The following is a 22003-nucleotide window of genomic DNA, read 5'->3' as shown; positions in this document are numbered from 1 at the left end:
CTGCTGACTGTGTTCTCTTGAAAATATGAAATTTATTTCTTATTTTATTGTACTTTTTTTAAATTATGTTTTAATTATATAAAATGTTTTGCATGATTTTTTTTTAGGAAACAAAGTTCTTAACTACCTTTTTACCATTTGAATTAAGATTTTGCAACAGGAAGTTGGTTAGTTTATTTATTAGGATAATTAATATTTGTATTAAGGAATATTGATTATTTCATTGAAATTTTTTTATATATACAATACATTTTCATTGAAATTTGTGGGGGGGGGGGGGTTGTGGGTTAAAGTTGTTCTGTAAAATTCTATGAAGTTTTTAAATATAATGTTTGGTGTTTGTTCCCTTTAGGCATTTTCCCGGCACATTTAAAAGCCAGACAAAGCCTGGCTGCATGGCGGCTAGTTAATTCTAAAAACATTAAAAATTAATGATTAAACTAAACTATATATGCAATTTTGAAATTCAATTTTTGGTTTATGAAAAATACTTTCATAATCACATGTTTGATGTGTTTATTTCATATTGTTCAACAGTTTTTCAATTCTATTCTCATTTTTGTAAAACTGCTGGTAGCTATTTTGAACAGCACCTTTCAGTTCAAGAATTTTTCTTAGAATTTGCAATGCTTTTCTAAATTTGACTGATGCTTAGCTTATCATAACTTTGTAAAACTGCTGGTAGCTTTTTTGATCAGCACCTTTCAATTTCAAGAGTTTTTCTTAGAATTTGCAGTGCTTTTCTAGATTTGACTGATGATGGCATATTATCATACTTCTCTGGTTCATTTTACTGTCAGTTAGTCACGTTTTACACACATTATCTCAATATTTTTTTGGAATTGACACACATTCTAAAAATGATTTTCATAACTTCCCTCACTGATGTGTCAAACATTAGCTACTTGCTATTCCTCTGAGACTTCTTCATAAAAGGCAGAATTTTTAAAACAATTTTGAATTGATTTTAACCTTTTAATGCACTCAACCGAGAAGTACTTTTAACAAAATTATTTCTGCATATTCAAGTATATGCATTCAAGATTTTTTTCCACATGTGAGTACAACAGAATATATCCATTACAGTCTAAAGTTAAAATAATGAAAGAGGTTGAGTTAATAAAAATAAAATTTAAAAAAACTGGACGGATAAAGGCCACTCTCTGAATTTTTATTGGTACATTAATGGTTTAAGAGATTAAGTCCCTGCACTTACTAAAATATGCAACGCCTGTAGCAAAGCTATTAACTTACTTCAAAATGCTTGCATTTTCACAAAATTCAATTATATTCATCATTTTGTAACATTATTTCTGTAATGACATTTGAAAGCTTGTATAAAACCCTGGTCTAGAGGCTATATTTGCAAGCAGTGAAACTAGAATTTTTCAGAAAGAAATCAGAGGCATATGTGCTGCACAGTTACCAAATTAGTAAAGTTATGCTTTCAATTTTCGTTTCACTGTTCCATTTCCAAAGAATTCATTTTCTGTTCTGTATGCGATCTAGTTACATCTGTGTTATACAGTTCTCGTGGCATGTATTAATTTAGCAGCCCCAGTAAAATGTCTTATATCTAGTTATCAGCTTAGATTATGATCTGCATCTTCTTTCTCACCATGCAGTTTCTCATGAACAATATGAGATTTCCCTTTCTCCAAACTGTTAACAATCTGCCAGTTGATACAGTACAAAGTCCGAGATCCGGACGTCCAATATCTGGAATAATGTAAAATTCGGACCTCACAGCCACCAAATTTTTAAGGAATTTTTTGTATGCTTTACGCATGCACATTTAATCCCCCCCCCATAATGAAACATGCAGAGAGTCCTGATTCTTAATTGCACTTTGGCACTAAATAAAACACCTTACTATTGAAGAAACAATCACTTTAGCATAAATTTATGTGATCAAAAATTTGACTCCATAGCTCTGCATGTACTTGGCAGATGCCAAAACATTCTACATAGAAACATTGTTGAGTTTACACCGACTAATATTTTATATTCCTGAAGCTAACATGGTGAGTCATTATATATTATATTTGTCTTTTAAAACCACAAGGTTTTCAGCACATCACAACTTGTGTAATGATTCATTCAGCAATGCCTAAACAATTTATTAATTAGTAATTGAATAACAAAGAGTATGGTAAACTTTTCCATTGCCATTATGCTTGGTGGTGATTACAGATTTAAGTTAATGCACCGAAAGATGTTGACAAGGAGCAATTTAACAAAAATTTCTTTCAATACACTAAAACTAGATCTTGTTAATGATATTAATAGGCCAAAAGATTACATTTAGTTCTTTCTGAATTAAGAATAACAGATTTATTGTTCAAATAAACTCAGAACCGGCACCAGAGCTCATATGGGCACACCAGGTGGCAGAATTTATGCAAGACAGAATTTTTGGAATTTAGAGAAGCACTGAACGACAAAATTTTTAGAATTAGGGGAAGCACTGGGACCCAAACTTTAAAAACAGCAAAAATTCAAAACTTAGGGATGCGCTTGTTAGCAGAATTTAGGACCCCAAAGACTGCATCAGGCAGTATGATATCTACTGTCGGCCCTCGATAAGTATATGTGGGTAAATACCCACATATACTTATGTGTCGTATAACAAAGAACTAAAATAATACAATTCAGGCTTAATTGTCTCGGTGCACAATAGAAGCAAGACAAAATTTAGCAAAGCAACTTGCCTTTGGTCGCCAATCTCATGATAGCTGATACTGAAGCTTTTGAACTATTTGCAGATGAATTTATTGAACTCACTAACAGTAAAAAGTTACCTCAACAAATTTACAATGCTGATGAAACTGGCCTTTTCTGTCAATATGCACCATGAAATACCTTGGCAAACTCTACAGAAAACGCTCCAACTGGTGTCAAAGATTCCAAAGCAAGACTAACAATTTTAGCATCTGCAAATGCTGCAGGTACGCATAAGTGTGCACTTTTCGTAATCGGAAAGAATATACGACCTCGAGCATTTAAATGGGTAAAGATTTTCTCCATTATATGTATGTCGTGAAAACAGAGCACAGATGACACAAGTATTAACAAATAGTTGGTTTTAAAATCGTTTCATACCCAAGGCTCAGCATCATTTGCATTCGGTTGGTTTACCTGATAATGATTATCCTGATTACGTAAAAAATTATCCTGACAGACGACAACTGTTCAGCTCATACTTGACTTAAGGTTTTAGTCAAAGATAATGTATCTGTACTATTCTTTCCTCCAAATTCTATGTCCATCATTCAACCTATAGATATCGGAACAGTGCATGCTCCAAAATGCAAATATAAAGTAGCATTTTTAAAATCCATGTTAAGTTTCTTGTATAATGTCAACACTATTCAGGAATTTTTTTAATATTTTAGCATATAATCTGCTGTGTGCAGCATTGCAAGATCCTGAGAGGATGTGTCTCCAGATACTATAAAAAGTGCTTGGCATAATTTATGGCCAGTTACCATATTTCATGATGAGAATGATGAAGATGATAGCCACGAATTTGAAGGTTTTTGGATATAGCAAAACAAAGGTATAATTTTCCAATTAATAAATTTTGTAAAGAAATGCGGAGAAGCGGTAATAAATGAAGATGATATAACAGAAGTTTTCCATTGCAATGACAATCCCACAATCATCAATCAATTAACGGACAGTGAAATCTGTAATATGGTTCTAAATCCGGAAAATACCGCTATCAATAGTGATGAAAGTCACAAAGAGATTATTGAAAGCAAACAAAAAATTCAATTAACAAGTTGGAATTCTACACACAGCAATTACCAGACTTGAGCAATGGAGCTTTGTAACTGAACAAGAAATTATGCCTGTCTACAGAATGAAAGAGAAAGTATTAGCTCAAAAAATGAAGGAACTTAACTTACATTCAAGGAAATGTTTATTAACATAAACAAATAAATATTAAGCCTTTTTTGTGCAAATCTTGATACACTTTAGATCATTAATATTAGGCTGTCTGGAAAATAATGCAGGTTTTTAACCTATATCTTTAAAGTATCATAACTCAACTCAAAAACAATTTTATTAAACAAAATAAGCACCAGCCAAATCAATGCATTTTTGCCAATGAGATATATGTTTATTTATGCAGGTAGAATAAAATTCTGGAGTTCTGGATGCAATAAAGTTGTCAAAGGCGTTTTTGACCTCGTCTTGGTTTCTGAATCATTTCTTCTGCAGAATGTTATCCAGATGTTTTAAAAAGTGGTAATCGGTTGGCGAGAGGTCAGGTGAATATGGGGGAAGAGGGAGAGTCTCGGATCGCAAGTCGTCCAATTTCTGTAGGGTCAGTTGCACGACGTGCGGCCGAGCATCGTCGTGAAGAACTGGCTGCTTTCTGTTGACTAATGCCGAGCACATGTGTTGCAATTTTTGGTGCATTTCAATAATTTGCCGACAGTATTTATCTGCCGTAATCGTTTTTCCCAGATTTACGAAGCTGTGGTGGATGAGACCGGCCTCAGATCACCAAACAGTCACCATAATTTTCTTCTGGTGCAAATTTGGCTTTGGAAAGTGTTGTGGTGTCTGACCGCGGTCCAACCACTGAGCTGAGTGTCGTCAGTTGTTGGAGAGCACTTTCCACTTTTCATCGCACGAAACAATTCGATCAAGAAAAAGGTCATTTTTGTTGTGGAGAAGAAGAGCAGACGACACTTCAAAACGGCGATTTTTTTTAATTTCGCTCAATTTGTGAGGCACCCACTTATCGAGCTTCTTTGACGATTCAAGTGATCAGAAATCGTTGTTTTGCTTACGCCAAGCTCTCAAACAGTTATGCATGAGTTTGTTTCAACTAGTCTTCCAATTATTGTCAACAACAGCTGAAGGGTGTTCACGATGCTCTTGATCTTCCAGGTCAAATTCTCCACGACGAAACTTTTGGTATCACCATTGAACTGTAGATTCATTAACACTTTTCTCGCCGTTTGTGCTGCACTGTGGCCTAGCTTGTACTCATAAAAGTAAATTTGCAGAAAATCCCGTTTTGACATCTAAACAAATACACCTAGTAAATATTTTTTAAAATAATTTTGGAACAAAATGATTATTATAGAAATATAGAGTGAAAATAGAGCTTCAAAATATATAAACCAGTGTAATTCAAAATAATTTTGTTGCTAAAAATGTACAGAAAAGATAAACAATTGCAAAAACCTGCATTATTTTCCGGACAACCTGATACTTTATTATTTTATATATCATGATTTCATATTTTTAATTTTATAATTTCTACATGCCAGCTTAGAAGATTTAAGATGATGATCTAATATCCGGAAAAATCCGGGATTACCGAATTTCCAACGATCCAGATCTCGGACTTTGTGCTGTATAATATTCACTCCTATTATTTAGCAAATTAGTGAGAAAAAGTCAAGAATAGAAAAAGTTTTTAGTTTTACTGCTTGAAATCAATCTATAAAAGCAGTTTCAATGTCTCTCGAATTTTTGTTCCCCCCACCACCATCACGTTCTTGAGACATCTGCATTTTCTTTTATTAATTCTTCATTAATTATACTTTCTTGTTTAAGTAAACTGCACAATACTGTTTGAATAATTCCCAGTTTAAATGTAGTTTTCAACTGGTTGCAATTACGAACATCATCAAAATCTTTTAACAATTTATCCTTTTCTTTTAGACTTAAATCTTTAATACTGGCATTTTCAGCATGTTAAAAGTTAATTATGCAGCAAATAATAATAAAAAAAAAAAAAAAAAGATTCCTCAGTGAAATTCAAATTTTAAAATTTACATTTCTAGCCAGCAGACAGATTGCCCTTTATCTACTTAATCAATCTGCCACTTCATGATTATGGACCATTGCTTTCTTTTTCTTTTCTTCAGACTACATTTATCACTTCCTTTCCATTCAATGACTCTTAAATCATGGTAGTGCTAAGAAACAACTTTTTCTATAAATTTCTGTGAACAAGAAAGATGTATCTCACAGACACAAAGAGCAGGGAACAGAAAAATTTTGGCCAAACCCATTTTATTGAAGCACTACATACCTGAATCATAAAGCCACAGTCCACAACATAATAAATGGATGAAGTATGAAAAAATTTGATAGATAGAATATTCTGACTCTGAAGTATAAGTCTCTTGTCAATTTGAGTTTTATAAGTGGCAGAGAAGAATTTAATAATGTTATTACGCGCAATGTGCAATAGTTTGTTTAACTAGTGTCTAATTGCAAGCCAGAAAGAATTATTTGGTTAATTACATCTTAATGTACATATTCTTTTATTTCTGAGTATGGAACTGCTTGTGTATAATCTCATTTTTAGTATATTCATTAAGTACAGTACTGTCTAACCACACTAGCGAAAGCAGTCTGGCTGAGGGCCTAGATGGGTCATTTTAATTGAAGGGGTATGGGTGAAAAGTGTGGGTATTTTTCCCTCATGGAGGTCGAAGGGCTGTGGGTCAAAAGCGCAGGTATTTTTTTCCTCTCGGAGGAAGGAGGTCATTTAGTGCTTTTTCCTGTAACGATTGTAAGAAAAAGTGATCTGTTACCGACCTTCTTTTACATCTTCACGTTTACTATGAGTTCTACTGTTCCAGGAAGCTCTAGAAATAAGCCTTTCCGCAGGAATTTTAAGCAATTAGTGATTAAAGTTTGTGATGAAGAATCACAATTAGGAAGACCATCCCAGTTACACAGCCAACACATAGACACATAGATAGAGCGATTAAGATGCTCTATCTATGTGTCTATGTGTTGCCAACACATAGATAGAGCCAACACATAGATAGAGCGATTAAGATGACTATTGCCAGCATAAACAGAATTCGTAAAGAAACTGAAACTAAAGAAAATGTTGAATTCCCTAAAAAAAGAGAGAAACTGTTGTAAGTAAAGGCTTACATAATTTTGATTTGGATATTTTAATATGAGCAGTTCAAGATTTTTATGTCAAGGAGAAGAAAGTGCCAACTATAGCCAAACTGCTTCCCATATTAAAAGACACAATCAATTTTCCTTAGCAAACGGAAACACTAAGAAAATTTGGTACTTTTCCGTTTCGCCGGCGCAAATCTCGCCAAGCAGACTTTATTGGCGACAACATACAGTATACACATAAAAAATATTTAAAAAATGTTAGTTCTAAGAATTCTTTTTAAAAAAGAAGGCATAAACATTTTAATATCGCTTAAAATTTTATAAAAAGCCAATAAATAAAGACAACAAATTTGTAAAAAGACATTAAGAATTTACTATGCTTTCATTGTTCAACATCCTGATTCGCCGGTTCATATCACGTGACCCCAAGCGATCTCATCTCACGTAAACTACTCTACAAAAATCTAATGCTCTTATTAATTATCCACATTAATTTCAAGTTAAATCTTAATTTGGAACACAAGTTTAAATGCAAGAAATATTTCAATTCGTACGAATAGCTTACTCAGAAATTATGTAAAACTGCAGTGCTTTACTTCGCTAATGCATTCTCATTAGAAGTGATGAATTTAACCCTTGACTTTACCTTTTCTATATTTTTCGGCTTCGGGTAAGTGCTGTGATTGCATCCTAATTAACTTAATTACCGAAAATTGCCTTAAACATAAAACTGAACTATCTGATAAAAATTCTATGTAATGATATGCCAGTATTGAAAGAAACAATCAATCTGATAAGAAAAAGCTGCGACTTGTTTTGAAAATGAGGCGTAAAAGGTTACCAGCGAGAATATTTCGTTTGGCATGGGTTGTACCATTATTGGCGACTTTATCGCTTGCGCCGGCAAAACGGAAAAGTACCGAAAATTTTTCCAAGAAATTGGTTTCATCTGGAAAAAGTCCCGTAATAAAAGAAGCTTTTTACTGGAAAGACCTGACATTGTGTTGTCAAGAACAATGTATTTGAGGAATATTAAACTTTATAGAGAAGAATCCTGTCCTCTAATTTACGTAGATGAAGCATGGCTGGACAGCAACTTAACGTTTGGAAAATGCTGGCAATCAAATGAAGTCAGTGGAATTTTAGAAACAGGGAATGCCTCTCGACGCATAATAATTTTATGTGCTGGAGGCGAGATGGGTTTTATTCCCAATACAAGCTTAATTTACAAAGCGAACTCTACAACTGGAGATTTCACAGACCAATCAATTTTCAATATTTAAAAAATGGGCAAACGAAAAGTTAATTTCAAATCTACCGCCAAATTCTGTTACAATTATTGAAAATGCATCTTATCATTCGGTGCAGCTCAGTAAAGCCCCCAATGCCTCCCAAAAAATGAAGATATAATGGAGTGGTTGACAAAAACAAAAAAAAATTTTCTTTTTGTCCGAATTTATGAAAAGTGGAGTTACTGGATTAAGTAAAACAAAATGTTTCCTGAGTCAAAACTTTTAAATTTTATTGTATAATCAAAGAACAATGCCATACAGTTTTGCGACTCCCACCATATGACTGTGGTACACCAAAGAGTATGTATGGGCTGAAGTAAAATATTACCGTATTTGACGGCATATAAGATGCACTTTTTTTCCTAAATTTGGCCTCAAAAAAGTTATTTGTGTCTTATACGTGAAGGACACAGTCTTATACGTGAAGGTAATTGCATTCAATAATTGTTTATTTGGCTTTTACGAAGCGTGAGAACTAAAAGAAACCACGCTATTGAAACTTTTTTTCCTTGTGTGTGGCCATCTAAATAAGGGTGCATCTGATATGCCAGTGCGTCTTATATGCCATCAAATACGGTATGTTCAAAGTCAGAACACAGCTGCAGATATAAGCATGTCGAATTTATTACCTTTCACAAATGAGGCTATTGAAAGTGTTTCGGTGAACAATTGGTAAAAGTATTGTGATCATGTAAAGAATTTAGAAACTGAATATTGGAGAAAAGATGGTATTAGAGAAGAATTGTGTGAACCATAAAATTTTACTGTCAGCGACTATTCGGATTCAGAATGCTCTACGAGTTCGGAGAACCCTTAATGTTGATTCACCACAATTAATGTAAAGGGGTGGAAAAATATGGCATGTCTAATTAAAACTAAAATAATTTTTACACAACTTCTTCTCATTAAATAGCTTTATTTCAGTTATAGATCATTTGAGTATATTTAGAAAAGTAATTTCTTAAAGCATATTTAACAGGTAAAAGTTTTTCATTCAATGTTTAAAAATATTTAAATTAATTAAGATATATTAACTATTAAAATATGTATAAACTGATAATGAATTATATTAAGAAAAATGGTTTACTATTACAGTTCTTATTCTTGGCTTTTCTTTGAAATATTATGATCTGGTGTTTTTATGTATTTTAATTTAATTTTATAATTTTAAAATTTCACGCTAGCTTATAAATGCCTTCCTCTAAGTACTTTTCAGGCAAAAAAATTAAATTTGACTAGGATTCCAAAACAAGTCATGGATAATGGAAGAGCAGCAAACACTTCCAAAAGATTAGATATATAAGACAAACATTTGATACAGATAAAAGAGGAAAACAAATTTCTGGTACTGGTTTAGAGTTATTTACAGCAACTAATACTAAAATTAAAATTTATGGCATTGAGGAAATAAATGTAACTTTCAATCTCAGGCGAAATTTTAAATGGAATTTCATACTGCTCATATTTCAGTTCCTGTAATAGGAGACGATTTTCTAGTACGATTTGGATTACTAGTCAACTAACAAAAAGAACCATTGGCACACTGACAACTCTTGCTAGTACATGCAAATTAGAGCACAACATTCAACTAAATATTAAGACTGTTTCATAATGCTCTAATTTTAACAAAATTCTTAGACAATTTCTTCAACTAACTAATGCTACACACAGGAAATAATCAAACATAACACCATTCATTACATCAAAAAGGGCCACTTATGCACTGCAAAGCAAGAATACTTCAACTGAAAGTTTATGATAAAGCAAAAAAAAGAATTCAAATACATGTTAGATTTAGAGAGTCAAAAACCCTTTAAAGGTAATTGGTCATCACTTTTACATATAGTAAATAAAAAGCCTACCAGCATTAAACCAGTTGGATATTACACAGCACTTAATTCAGATACAGTTTTTGATTTATATCCTATTCCAGATATACATGATTTTGCTCAATCCTTTCAGGGTTAAACAGGTTTTTTTTTTTAATTATATATTGCATGAATAATTTTTTAAATTATATACCAGTCTACAAAAAGCACATATATAATACAGCAATAATTACCCTTTTCAATATTTTTTAGTTTCCTTGAATTTTGGGTTAAAAAATGCTGCTCTTACGTTCCAGAGTTTCATGCACAAAGTGTTACAAGGATTAGAATTTTGTCAAACATACTTAGATGATATTAAGGTATTCTCAGAAATTGAAATGTTGTATAAATAACACACTTCCAAAGATTTATACAAATTAAATTAGTATGTACTTAAATTCTTTAAAATATGTTTCTGACATTCCTGAAATAGAATTCTTAGGCCATTTGACAACCAAGAATGAAAGAAAACCTTTACCTAAAAGTGAACTTCAAAAACCCAGAAACCGTTGCAGACTTACGGAAGTTTTTAGGTTTAATAAACTTTTACCACAAATATCTTCCATGTGTAGCTCATGACCAAGCACTACTCAGCAAGTATTTAACAGGTGCAAAAAAGAACCTTGATTAGTTCAAAAAAGTAAAGGTTTTGAAAATGCTAAACAAAAATTAGCAAATGCTACATTATTAGCACATCTTCTGCCAAATGCAACTCTTATTGAAATTGATGCATCTAAGTACGCTATTGGCAGATCAAGCTATTAACCACAGACTCGAACCTCTAGCATTTTTTTCTAGAATGTTCATAACTGAGGCGATTTACAGAGCATATGATAGAGAATTATTAGCAATCTAAGCATCCACTGAGAAATTTAGATACACGCTAGAGGGACAAAAATTTACAGAGTTCACTGATCACAAAATAATATTTGCTTTCTGATAAAGACCTGAAAAATGCATTGTCAAATACAAACATGAGTACTTTTTCTTTTAATAGTTTAAAATCTACATCTGCATATCACACACCACAAAATATTCATTGAACTCACTCTGACTGACAAGTGGATTTCGCCAATTTTTATGTATCATTACGATGACACTGAAGAAGAATGACACAAAGTAATCCAGAAATTCCAGATAAGAAAATTTTGGAAGTAAAAAATCTGGAATTCCAGCTATATCCAGACCATAGTATCACATGTTTTTAGCTTGCAATCAAAGCATAAAGGAACACTGAATAACAAATGACAAAAATAAAGGTTTTCAGAAAATGTAAAGTATGATCCTGCATTTTAAATTTTATTTATTTTGATATATAATAAATGATAGTATTTGTTTATAACATATAATTTTAAGTTTTAATATTTTGGCAACATTGATAATGTTAATGAATAAGTTAAATATAATAAGAATATTAAATATAATAAGAATGAGTTAAAAATGTATCTGGCTTCTAAAGAGTTTGTTATAGATTTGTAGAATGCAGTAAGGTTTCTTATGACCAATTTTATTTAATAAAGTTTTCGTTTTTTATATTATTATAATGTGTTTTTTATTAGAAGTAGATAATTCGTTACAGAATATCATTTATATGCCAATCATAAACCAACAATAAATTTACTGCTGTCTTTATGATTTTGTTAAGAATGGGTTAAACAGTCTTAACATTTGCAAGATTTTTATTACATCAAAAAGAATTTCTAGTATAAAATCCTAAAACAAGTTAAACTATTATTAAACTATTAAGAACTAGTTCAAAAATACAGATAAGAAAGTGGTTTACCAAAATGTAGAATGTGGAAAATATAGGACTATTTGTTGCTCGTAACTTCAGACGCGCTCTATTACATCTTATGACCATGAAAAGCAAAAATAGAACATTTGGAATGAGGATTGACAGATCCCACACTCTAACTCTGAAAAATTAAAACATGAAATACAATTGAATCCTTTGCTCATTTTAATGCAATAGGTGCATCTAAAAATTAACTTCATATTTTAAATACCATTTTATAAGAAGCACTTACTACATTATTGAAAACACAAAAGAATTATATCAGTTTTCATTATACTGTGAAAAACAGATTTAGAAATTAATATATGAAATGCTGAAAAGAAATAAGCTAGACTTTAATTAGTGACTTCAATAATCTCTGAAAACTGATTTGGCATATATAAACTACTATTTTTACCTGTCATGGTAGCTTATATGCAATAAAAGATGTGTATTATGATTAAAATGTGAATGCTTTTAATTAAAAATACTATAATTTTAACAGCATAAAAGCATTACACATTTTAATATAAGTTTTCATGGTAAAATTGAATTAAATTTGAAAAATTATCTTTCAGCATTTATTGCTAATGTGCACGTTGACATGAATAAACTAGCAGGTGTTAGCAACTGGTCTAAATAGAAATGACAAACTATAATGTATTTTCAACAGTACAACTTGACTTCTATTAACAACCTGCCTATTATCTCTACAAGCAAATGCTGGAAAATGAATTTCATGAATTCTAACAATGATGGGGCAGCACAAGCCAATGTGATTTTATTCCAATCATACAAATCATAGTGAAATTGAGAATAAATTTTATATGAGAAAAGTAACAGTTAAAGATTAAATCTGATCAAATAATTCTTTAAAATGAACCATGATCATAATGAAAATGTAACTATATATGTTACAAAAGTTAAAAATAAATTAAATTAAAAAAATTGACAATATGAATATTAAATTCTGAAACAATTCCACTTGAACTAATACACATTAACTTTTCTGATGATTAGTCAAGATTACAATACATTTAGCAATATCAAGGAATCGTTTGGACGATAAATATAAAACTAATATTTTATTACAAAATCTGCACACTACTCAGCAATGAATTAAAACTGCTACAGGTGAAGAATTTAGAGCTCTTTCATTTTATACACTGAAGTTAAGATTACAATAAAAAGAAAAATGCAAGTATTGCAGTGTCACAGTTCTAAAAATTCTAATAATAAAAGTACTAGTGGATTTTTTTTTTTTTTTTTTTTTTTTTTTTTAATGTTCTAAATGTGGCAGAGTTGATTATAAGGCAAAGACTGTCCAAAGAGAAGCCTCATACTGATGAACTGTTAAATAATAAATATTTACCTTCTTGATAAATTAAAAATGTTCTCCGTTTACTACAAGTATTGGTATAGATTCCTGGATATGCAACTTCCATGATTTACATCATACGATAGACAGAAATACGTTTTTAGTTTAACACTACTCATATTCAGTTTCCTTTATTCAACACTACTACTATTCTACTCCTATTTTTCAATTCAGTGTTACTTCAAATTCTTCCCAATTCCTATTTACTAGCTGATACAGACAAAGCTAAAGCTTATTATATGCTGAAGAAAAGTAAAAGAAAAACTAGAAAAGATGCTTTATGTCAATTCTTTTAAGTGAAATTTAATGAAAGGTAACCGATTAGCACCTCAATATGAACCTTATGACTTAGTCCAATGTGGGTCACCTCTGCAATACAGAACTACACTAATCTTTGAATCAATTCTGACCCACATGAAAATGAGTTCAAAAATTGCTTCAAATTTCAATTTCCAGGATTAGATGAGTAGTTGGACAAAATTTTTGAGTGTAGAATATTGAACATGTTATTGAGAAGGCATCAGATAGATTTTGAAAACTGGCATTCAACTGAGAAAATGGAAGCAGGAGAGTGAGTGACACAGGTATGTAAAGACCTAAAAGTAACCAAATCTGCTTGTAAAGAATCTAGAAACAGTTTAAAGACACTGGCGATGTAAGCAAACAACCACGTCAAGGTCAAAAACATGCCACAACAGACTATCAGGATTGTTATTTGCCAATGATTCTGCAAAGAAAGAGACAACTGATATCAGCCCATGCTGCAAGGGAGTTTGCTGCAATTACAGGAATTCTACCATTCAGATACACCTTGAGTGATACACCTACATAAAAAAAGGCTCTATGAAAGAAAACCCATATATCTCCGTGAAATGCACTCAGTTCCAGTGGAGCAGAGATCATGATTAGAATACAGTGAACTAGAGCCATGTTCCGTTTATTGATGCGTCTCATTTTCACTTGAGTGCGATTCCCGAAGTGTTACAGTCTTGAAAGAGCAAAACGCATGAAACCATCTATGAAAAGTATTGGTAGAAAATCAATGGAATCATGGTACATGCAAGCATCATTCTGAATTGCTGCACAGACCTACACACTTTTACCAGTGAAACTATGAATGCTGAAATAAATAAAGAATCTTGATGCTCATATCCATTTCTTCAGGAGTGCAATCAGAAATAATTCCATTCTACAAGACAATAAAGCACATCCCCATCATGCTTCCCTAGAGACTGATTATCTTGCAAAATGAATCCGGCAGTTGGAGTGCCCTGCATATTTTCCAGATTAAATCCAACTGGACACATCTGGGACACACTAGGACAATGACTTAAAGCACTGCAGCACCCACTTAGCACTCTCCATGAGCTTCAAGGCACTACTCATCACAAATACATTTCATTATTGTGGAAATACCTGAATCTAATGCCATGTTCTTAACAGTAAATCACTAAAGTTACATGAAGTTTTATACATTTTCCCCATGAAGGTAATATCAGCAGAGAAAATGTTGAGATGTGTGTCAAAAGCCAATGGCATACAATAATCTTCCAAGTTGTATAGTAGCAGTAGTGGATTTCTGGCACAAAACCTTAAAGGTTATATGCGCCGAACACAAGTCTCATACATCCACACACAAATATTAGATAAAAACAAGTTTAAAACAAAAGCACACTTATAAAATCAACAGAAATAATAAAATGATGACTGCTAAGATAAACAATTACCTAAGATTCAGATAAGAATATCAGATGTAAAACAGGAGTAAAATCATAAAATATGAGATACGCATGAAGATATATAGCATTCAAACACTGAGATGCAACATCAAGACAAAATCAAATTAAATAGTAAAGCCCCATTTCTATCATGTAGTGAAATAAACTGATATTGACCTCTTTCCCAACTATATGGGTCAAGAAGCAAGTTACAGTCATTAAAATACTTCAATCAAAATATGTTAAAATGCCAAAATTGAATTAAAAAGTGATGCACAGATACAACACTACTACAATTTAAATCTCGACCTTGAAAAGGTAATTGTATGCGATTTAAGACTGATCAATTCTAAGATGCGTAACAAAACTTCCTCCCTCTGGTTTCTAGTGGTCTCACCAGTGCTCTGTGTTATGTTTGACACTTCTCAATTTATACAGAAATTGATCGTCCCAGAATAATTGCCATTTACTTAACATTCTCTGCTTGATGACCAATTACTGTATCGAACAAGCTGATTCGACAGAGCAATTCCAGACTTTGATATTGCATCAGCCAACTCATTACCTTTTACACGAACATGTCCAAGGACCTAGCAGTAACAAACTTCATACTCACAGCTTTTTAATGTTGGAGTTGACTTTAGAATGTCAACAAACAGAGGATTCCTCGCAACACAAAAAACTTTCTAAAGCTTTAGAACAAAGAACTAAGCAATTACCTAAGATATATGTCTATATAAAGATTATGTCTATATAAATTACAAACTTTTTCTAGCACATCTTGGACATGAAAGTAAAAACAAAATAAATACCACATTAAACTACATTACACTCAGTGCAAGTGTAATGTACTTCTTTACCCTCCATATGGTTTCTAATCACTAGACATTCTACATGACCAGCTGATTTTGAACCATCTGTATATATGGGAGAAGTATTGCTGTATTTGTGCCTATGCTCGAGAAAAAGTTACATGTACATTATTTCATTAGTGATTCTCTTATCAATTTCGGGTTCAATTTTAAAGCTCAATTTTTGGGTTATCCTAAGGCAGGATTTCTGGATATTTCCTTGCTTGCACTTTCATATCAGAGAAGCGATATTTTTCTATCAATGCTTCAGTTCTTTCCAAGAAAAGACATAGGTGAAGATGCTGTGATGAAAATAAGACTGCAATAGACACAAAGCCTACAGATATGAAGAGGATAAGCAGATTGTGGCATATACTGAAATACTGATAAAGAGGCTTTAAACTCAACGCTTATGCCTTACACTGAAGTGAGACTTCATAATAATCAACAAATATGCTCTATACAGGAGATGTCCAAAAGACTCCACAACCAATACTCAAAGCTTAATAACAAACAGGATCAAGATATACTAAAACAGAAGGCCATGCAGATCCATACATAACTGAGCTATAGGCTAATCTGAAGCATAGAAGTGATCTGAAAATGCAAAGAAAAGAGCAATGTTTTATGCTCCAGGAGGTGTTTGATAAAGCTTTTAGCATATTTACGATTTTAAACTTCTTCCTTAAACAGAAGACATGAGAAAGAAAAGTAACATAGTCTTACAGTCTTAACTTACAGTCTTAACATTTCACTCCTAAAAACTTCACTTTAGGGACAAACAGAATAAATGGCCCCTGAAGGTGTGAAGTTTGGGCTCAGAAGGAAGATTCCACTTTTTCCAAAAATGCAAGCAAACAATTCTCTCTTTTGGAAGTATAAAGCCGTCACTATTTAACTACTTCAAGATCCTGTTCAGAGCTATCTTCTCCATGTATCGCAAGTCTGCACCTCCAGGTCATCAACATAATGCCATCCTAAAATGGAAGACGTTCTTTTAGAATAGAATTTATTCCTAAACTAAAAAGCGTAACAATAAGAATGCAGCCTTGAGGCAGACACTCTTCTAGACAGAAAACATCTGATAAGACTGAGACAACCCCTACTTGAAATAACCTAGCCTTCAAAAAATTCTACAAGAAACTTGGCTGGTTGCCACACAAGCCACTGGTGTAGTGATCACATAATATACCGTACTTTCATGCCTTGTCATAAGCCTTTTGAATATCAAAAAATACTTAAACTAAATGGTTCCTTTCGACAAAGGCTTTACGGATAAAAGTTTCCAAAGAAGCATATTATAGTTGTTGTATCTTTAAGAAAACCAGTCATATATAGTGAGATTACTTTGTATTTTTCTAAGTAGATTAGGTGGCAGTTTACCTTTTTAAAATAATTTGCCAACTCATAAAAACATTTGAACGGTAGTTAAGATTCTTCAGGTCTTTCCCTGGTTTAACTATAGAAATGAAATTCGCTTTCTTTCATGCTTTGGGAATGGAATGCTCTTTCCATACTCAATTGAAGAGGGTGAGAAGGGCAGCCAATCACTTACTTCAGCACTTCAAAACCGACACCATACAGATCTAGGCTTAATCTATGTGTTTGCATCAATTCTCTACTTAGCTCCAGCATGGTTAAATCTCTACTATCTGATTCAGAGTCAACAGAATTAAATGCAATGGGAGCATTCTCAGAGCATAGCTTGACAGAAAGAAGCGCCGAAGGGAAGTTACTGTTAGAAATGGCAACAAAATTATCCCCAATAGTATTCGCCATTTCTCCACTTGGCCATCTTTTCTAGAAAGGAATGTGAGTAGTCTTTGTACAATCCCACATTCTTTTCTAACTCTTTCCCATACACTTTGACTTGGCATAGAAGATGTTATTGATGACACATTGATATCCATGAATCATTCTATCTATTGAGCCTTATTTTCCTTGCATTAGTTTTGGCTCTTTTGAAGGTTATGAGGTCCAACAAAATGGGATATGTAAGAAAAGCTCCCGCGGGCTTTTCTCTGTTGTTTCAGCATTTCCTTGAATTCCTGATTCCATTATGGTTTTGAATATTTTATTTGCATGATGAACTAAATGAACAACACATACTAAATGGTGATTAAAAAAGTGACTAATTAACTGCATGAATATTGTTTGAATGCAAAGAACTGCAGATCAGGGAAAGGAGAAAATCTTTATTTTTAACAGCTGAGTTTCAGTTTAAATATTACGGCTTCTTTGCACTTATTAACTGTGAAATTATGTAGCTCGCACAGTATCTTAGTCTGTACATGGGTTCGCGATGATTTGAATGCACACACAACCAATGATAGCTTGATAAAGTTTATTTTCCCAAAAGAAAGACTTTACAATTCTCAACACAATGCAATGCAAAACGTATCAATAAGGCGAAGCTCTCACAGAGATCTCAAAACTCCAATCAGCTCTGAATAATTACAGACAGCTGATGTTCTCTCCAGTCTTATATACAATTTTCCACCTGCCACCAAGACATTACTAGTATCTTCCATCTTTCAAACTTACTAGAAGGTATATTACGGTTAAAGTTACATATAGAGATCGGTTACAGCTACATGAAAGGATCAATTACAGTTATACAGGGACCGGATCGAAACATCTTAAAGTTTGGGCAAATTCTTGTCAAATTTGGCGACAAAAATTAGTCTCCAAAACCATTGTCAAGTTGCCGATAACTCGCCAATTTAGCAAGACAACCATTTAGCTCAACGCAGACTTACTTGCCTCTTATTTTATTTTTCCAGCAAAGCTGCACTCTCATGAGACTTTTCGTGTTACATTATGCAGAAGATACTACAATTTCACACATAATTTCAATAAAACTATTTACACATAATACAAAATTTCTAACATTGTGTAAGCCAGGGTACTACTGCACTGTTTATTTAGAAAATGTTTCGTATGTTCCTGATGTGAGATGGCATTTATTTTTTTAGAAAGCTAGACATGATGGCCAAGAAATAAATGACCAAAATGAACTGTAATGAAAGAGAAAACAAGTCACTCTATAAATTATCAGACGAGATTTATCTATTGTTTAATGCATTATGCTTAAGTATTCAGCATTTTCGGCAAAACTTAATATAGCTTCAGCCTACAAAATAATTAAATTATGACACAAGTGTTGCAAAATTAGCTGTTACAGAATAGCAATGAAAGAGAGATTGTTATTCTAAAGATATGGATGACTGAACTCAGTTAAAATGTTTTGTGAATGTTTTGCATTATAAATGAACCTATTAACACTGTGCTGAAGAGTATTAAAATACTATATTTTAAAACAGGATCTTTCATCTTGTCTAATTATTAACAAGCCAACCATTTTTTCCCACTTAAACTAACAATGATGATTACGACAAAAAGCATCCAGTAAAAATACAGTACAAAGTCTTTAATCCGGACTCGTCAGGACTTCGACAATTCCGGATTATAGATCATCAATTTAAATCTGGTAAGATGGCATGCAGAAATTATAAAATTAAAAATATGAAACCGTAATTTATGAAATAAACAGCAATTATGATCTAAAAAATATCAAAATTTACAAAAAAAAAAAAAAAAAAAAAAAGCTTAATATTTGTTTACTTTATTAAACCTTTCTTTCAATGTAATTTGTTTAAGTTGCTTCATTTCATGTGCTAATACTTTCTCTTTAATTCTATAAACAGACATAATTTCTTGCTCAATTACAAAGTTCCGCCGTTCAAGTCCTGTAATTGCTGTGCCGAGAATACCGACTAACTCGTCAATCGAAATTTTTTCGTTTTCACTAACCTCTCTGTCACTTTCTTCATGCCTTTATCCATTTTTTGCAGCAATTCCACTTTTTGTTTGATGGACATCAAAACATGCTTTTGCTTTGTAGATCCTTTGGCAGCTCCAGAATCGGAAACTGTCTTTGACATAATCGAAAGTTCAAGCTTACTTTTTATAAAATTGCTCTAACAATCTGCAAAAAATAATAAGCCGGATCCAATTAGAAGATTAAGGAACAACGCAATCTGCAACATTAATTGAAATAGATAATTAGATCATTTTAGCCTAGCTTATACCATCCATTTTACATTAAACGTGCATGCATAAACATATTATGCGCATGCATAAACGCTACGCATGCACAGAAAGTTTGTAGCTTTGAAGTCCGGAGTATAGATCATTCCGGATTATAGACGTCTGGATTAAAGACTGTATGAGGCATAAAAGAGGCACTGATGCAAGTCCTACCATATATATTGATTTTTATAACCGGACACTAAGTGAAGCCCATCAACCACTATTTCAATCATATCAGTATAAATCACAGGTTTAGTGAGCTGATTAGTGCATGTTATTGTTTGTGTTACAGTCTGCTTGTTATGCATTTATTTATTGTATTACAAGCATGTTAGCTTTACATACACTACCTGACAATGAAAATGACACCAAGAAGACACCGAAAGTGACGAAACGTGGCAAAAAGAGAGACACAGCAATGAACAATAAGTAATCTTTATTTCAAAATGATATGCATAATACAGAACGAGAACAGTGTCGGTTCAGTAGGTTGTAAGAACACATTGAACAACGATACACAAAGCAACATGTCTAGGTACATAGTCAGTGAGACTAGAAATGGCATCCTGAGACATGGTTTTCCATTCCCCGTCAACCACTTGCCACAGTTCATCTTCTGAATGCAGCAATGGCTGGGTCTGCAAATGACATCCAATCATAACCCAAATGTATTCAATTGGTAAGAGATCGGTAGGTAGAGAATGGTGGCCAGGGAAGCATGTCTACACCTGGTAGAGCATGTTGGCTGATGTGAACAATGTGTGGTCGGGTGTTATCCTCCTGATAAAGGGCACTCGGCACTCCCAGAAGCTATCATCGACCACACGACCGCAGCACATCATCCACCTATCACTGAGCCATCATAGTGCCCTGAATACGGACTAGAGGTAACCTGGAATCATACACAAGTGCACCCCAAACTACTGTGGTGTGGCATTCCACAACTGTGTGCCACCCCAAACTATTGTGGTGTGCCATTCCAAAATTGTGTGGTGTGGCATTTCACAATTGCTACAAGATTGGACCTATCTCCAAACTGATGCCATACTCATACGTGGTGACTATCATTAGAGAAACAGAAGCGTAACTAATCTAAGAACAGAACCCTGTGCCATTTTGTCATCCACATCGATCGAGCCTAGCAACGGAATCCGTTGAGCCTGCCCTTTTCCTTGTTCCAACCACCGCCACCATAGCTGGTGACTGTGGCGCATCCACGTGCTGAGGTCTGTCGATAGGACCATCCTGCTCTTCTCAGTCCAATCACCATGCACCTCATAAAATAGTGCCTCTTGAAACTACCTTCATTGACGATGGTCTGGTATTCCCTGCTATTACACGAGTCTTCTGAGACAAAAACAAATTTTCTATGATGAATTTCCTAGGAGAAATAATGGCACAAAAATTGAACATTCTGCAGGTTCCTTCCCTTATATCTTCAATGCACGCGGGGAAAGCTGTGCATTTCCCATCATTCACAAACCTTGTTGAGGAGCATCTACTCTGAAATTTGCATAATTCTGGGGCCACTCCAAACATTTAGTTAGAATATTCTTTAAAAAAGTAACATATTAGAATGCGAGATTCTCTCAACTTACTAGATAGAATTATATGTTGTAAATAAAAATATCTTTATTTCAGAATCTTTGGCATATAATATTTCTTCATTAAAGCCTTTGTAGAGTATGGAGATCAAAGGTAATAGTTTAATAGCAGAAAATTCAGGGAATTTTTGGATTGCAGATTTCACTGTAAATGAAAATAGTCCCATTATCTGAAAGTTAATTTTATGGTCCGAGTTATTTCATTTGCTTCGATTACAAATACTCAAAATGTAACACATACCATATTTACTTGTGTGTTTTTCCTCTTCGTGTCCTCCCAGTTTTTTAGCACAAGATTTTGAAATTTTTCCCTACAGTCACAATTCTCCCTTTCTATGAGGCACTCAGAAAGCGAGCTTCACAAAATTTTAAAAATGGATCTGTCTCCATAATGATTGTTTCCATTTTACTAATGGATTTGCCTGTAGATTTAAGTGCATGGGCTCTGATTAATGGAGGATTAATACTGAAGAGCTTCAAGAAAAGGGAATATCTAATGCCTTTCATAGCTCCGAAGATCATTGCATGT

At 33.1% G+C, this 22003-nt stretch overlaps 1 protein-coding gene across 4 annotated transcripts in view; it reads right to left on the bottom strand.

Annotated features, from left to right (window-relative positions):
• LOC118202712 (transmembrane protein adipocyte-associated 1-like) overlaps positions 1–22003 on the bottom strand; it is a 130880-nt gene that overhangs the window by 89775 nt on the left and 19102 nt on the right. For 2 of the 4 annotated variants that reach the window (XM_035374898.2, XM_035374899.2), the window contains one exon: positions 11841–11973. The exons of 1 other annotated variant lie outside the window; for it this stretch is intronic. In XM_035374898.2, the coding sequence (XP_035230789.1) occupies positions 11841–11973 (133 nt within the window). Of the gene's footprint in view, positions 1–11840; positions 11974–16517; positions 16756–22003 lie in introns of all 4 variants that reach the window. One more of the 4 variants, XM_035374900.2, reaches the window with a different exon arrangement.

Source organism: Stegodyphus dumicola, chromosome X1 (assembly GCF_044657685.1).
Source record: "Stegodyphus dumicola isolate Sdum_Otavi_A_Nest chromosome X1, ASM4465768v1".
NCBI lineage: Eukaryota > Metazoa > Arthropoda > Arachnida > Araneae > Eresidae > Stegodyphus > Stegodyphus dumicola.
This window is presented reverse-complemented; position numbering and strand designations above follow the sequence as displayed.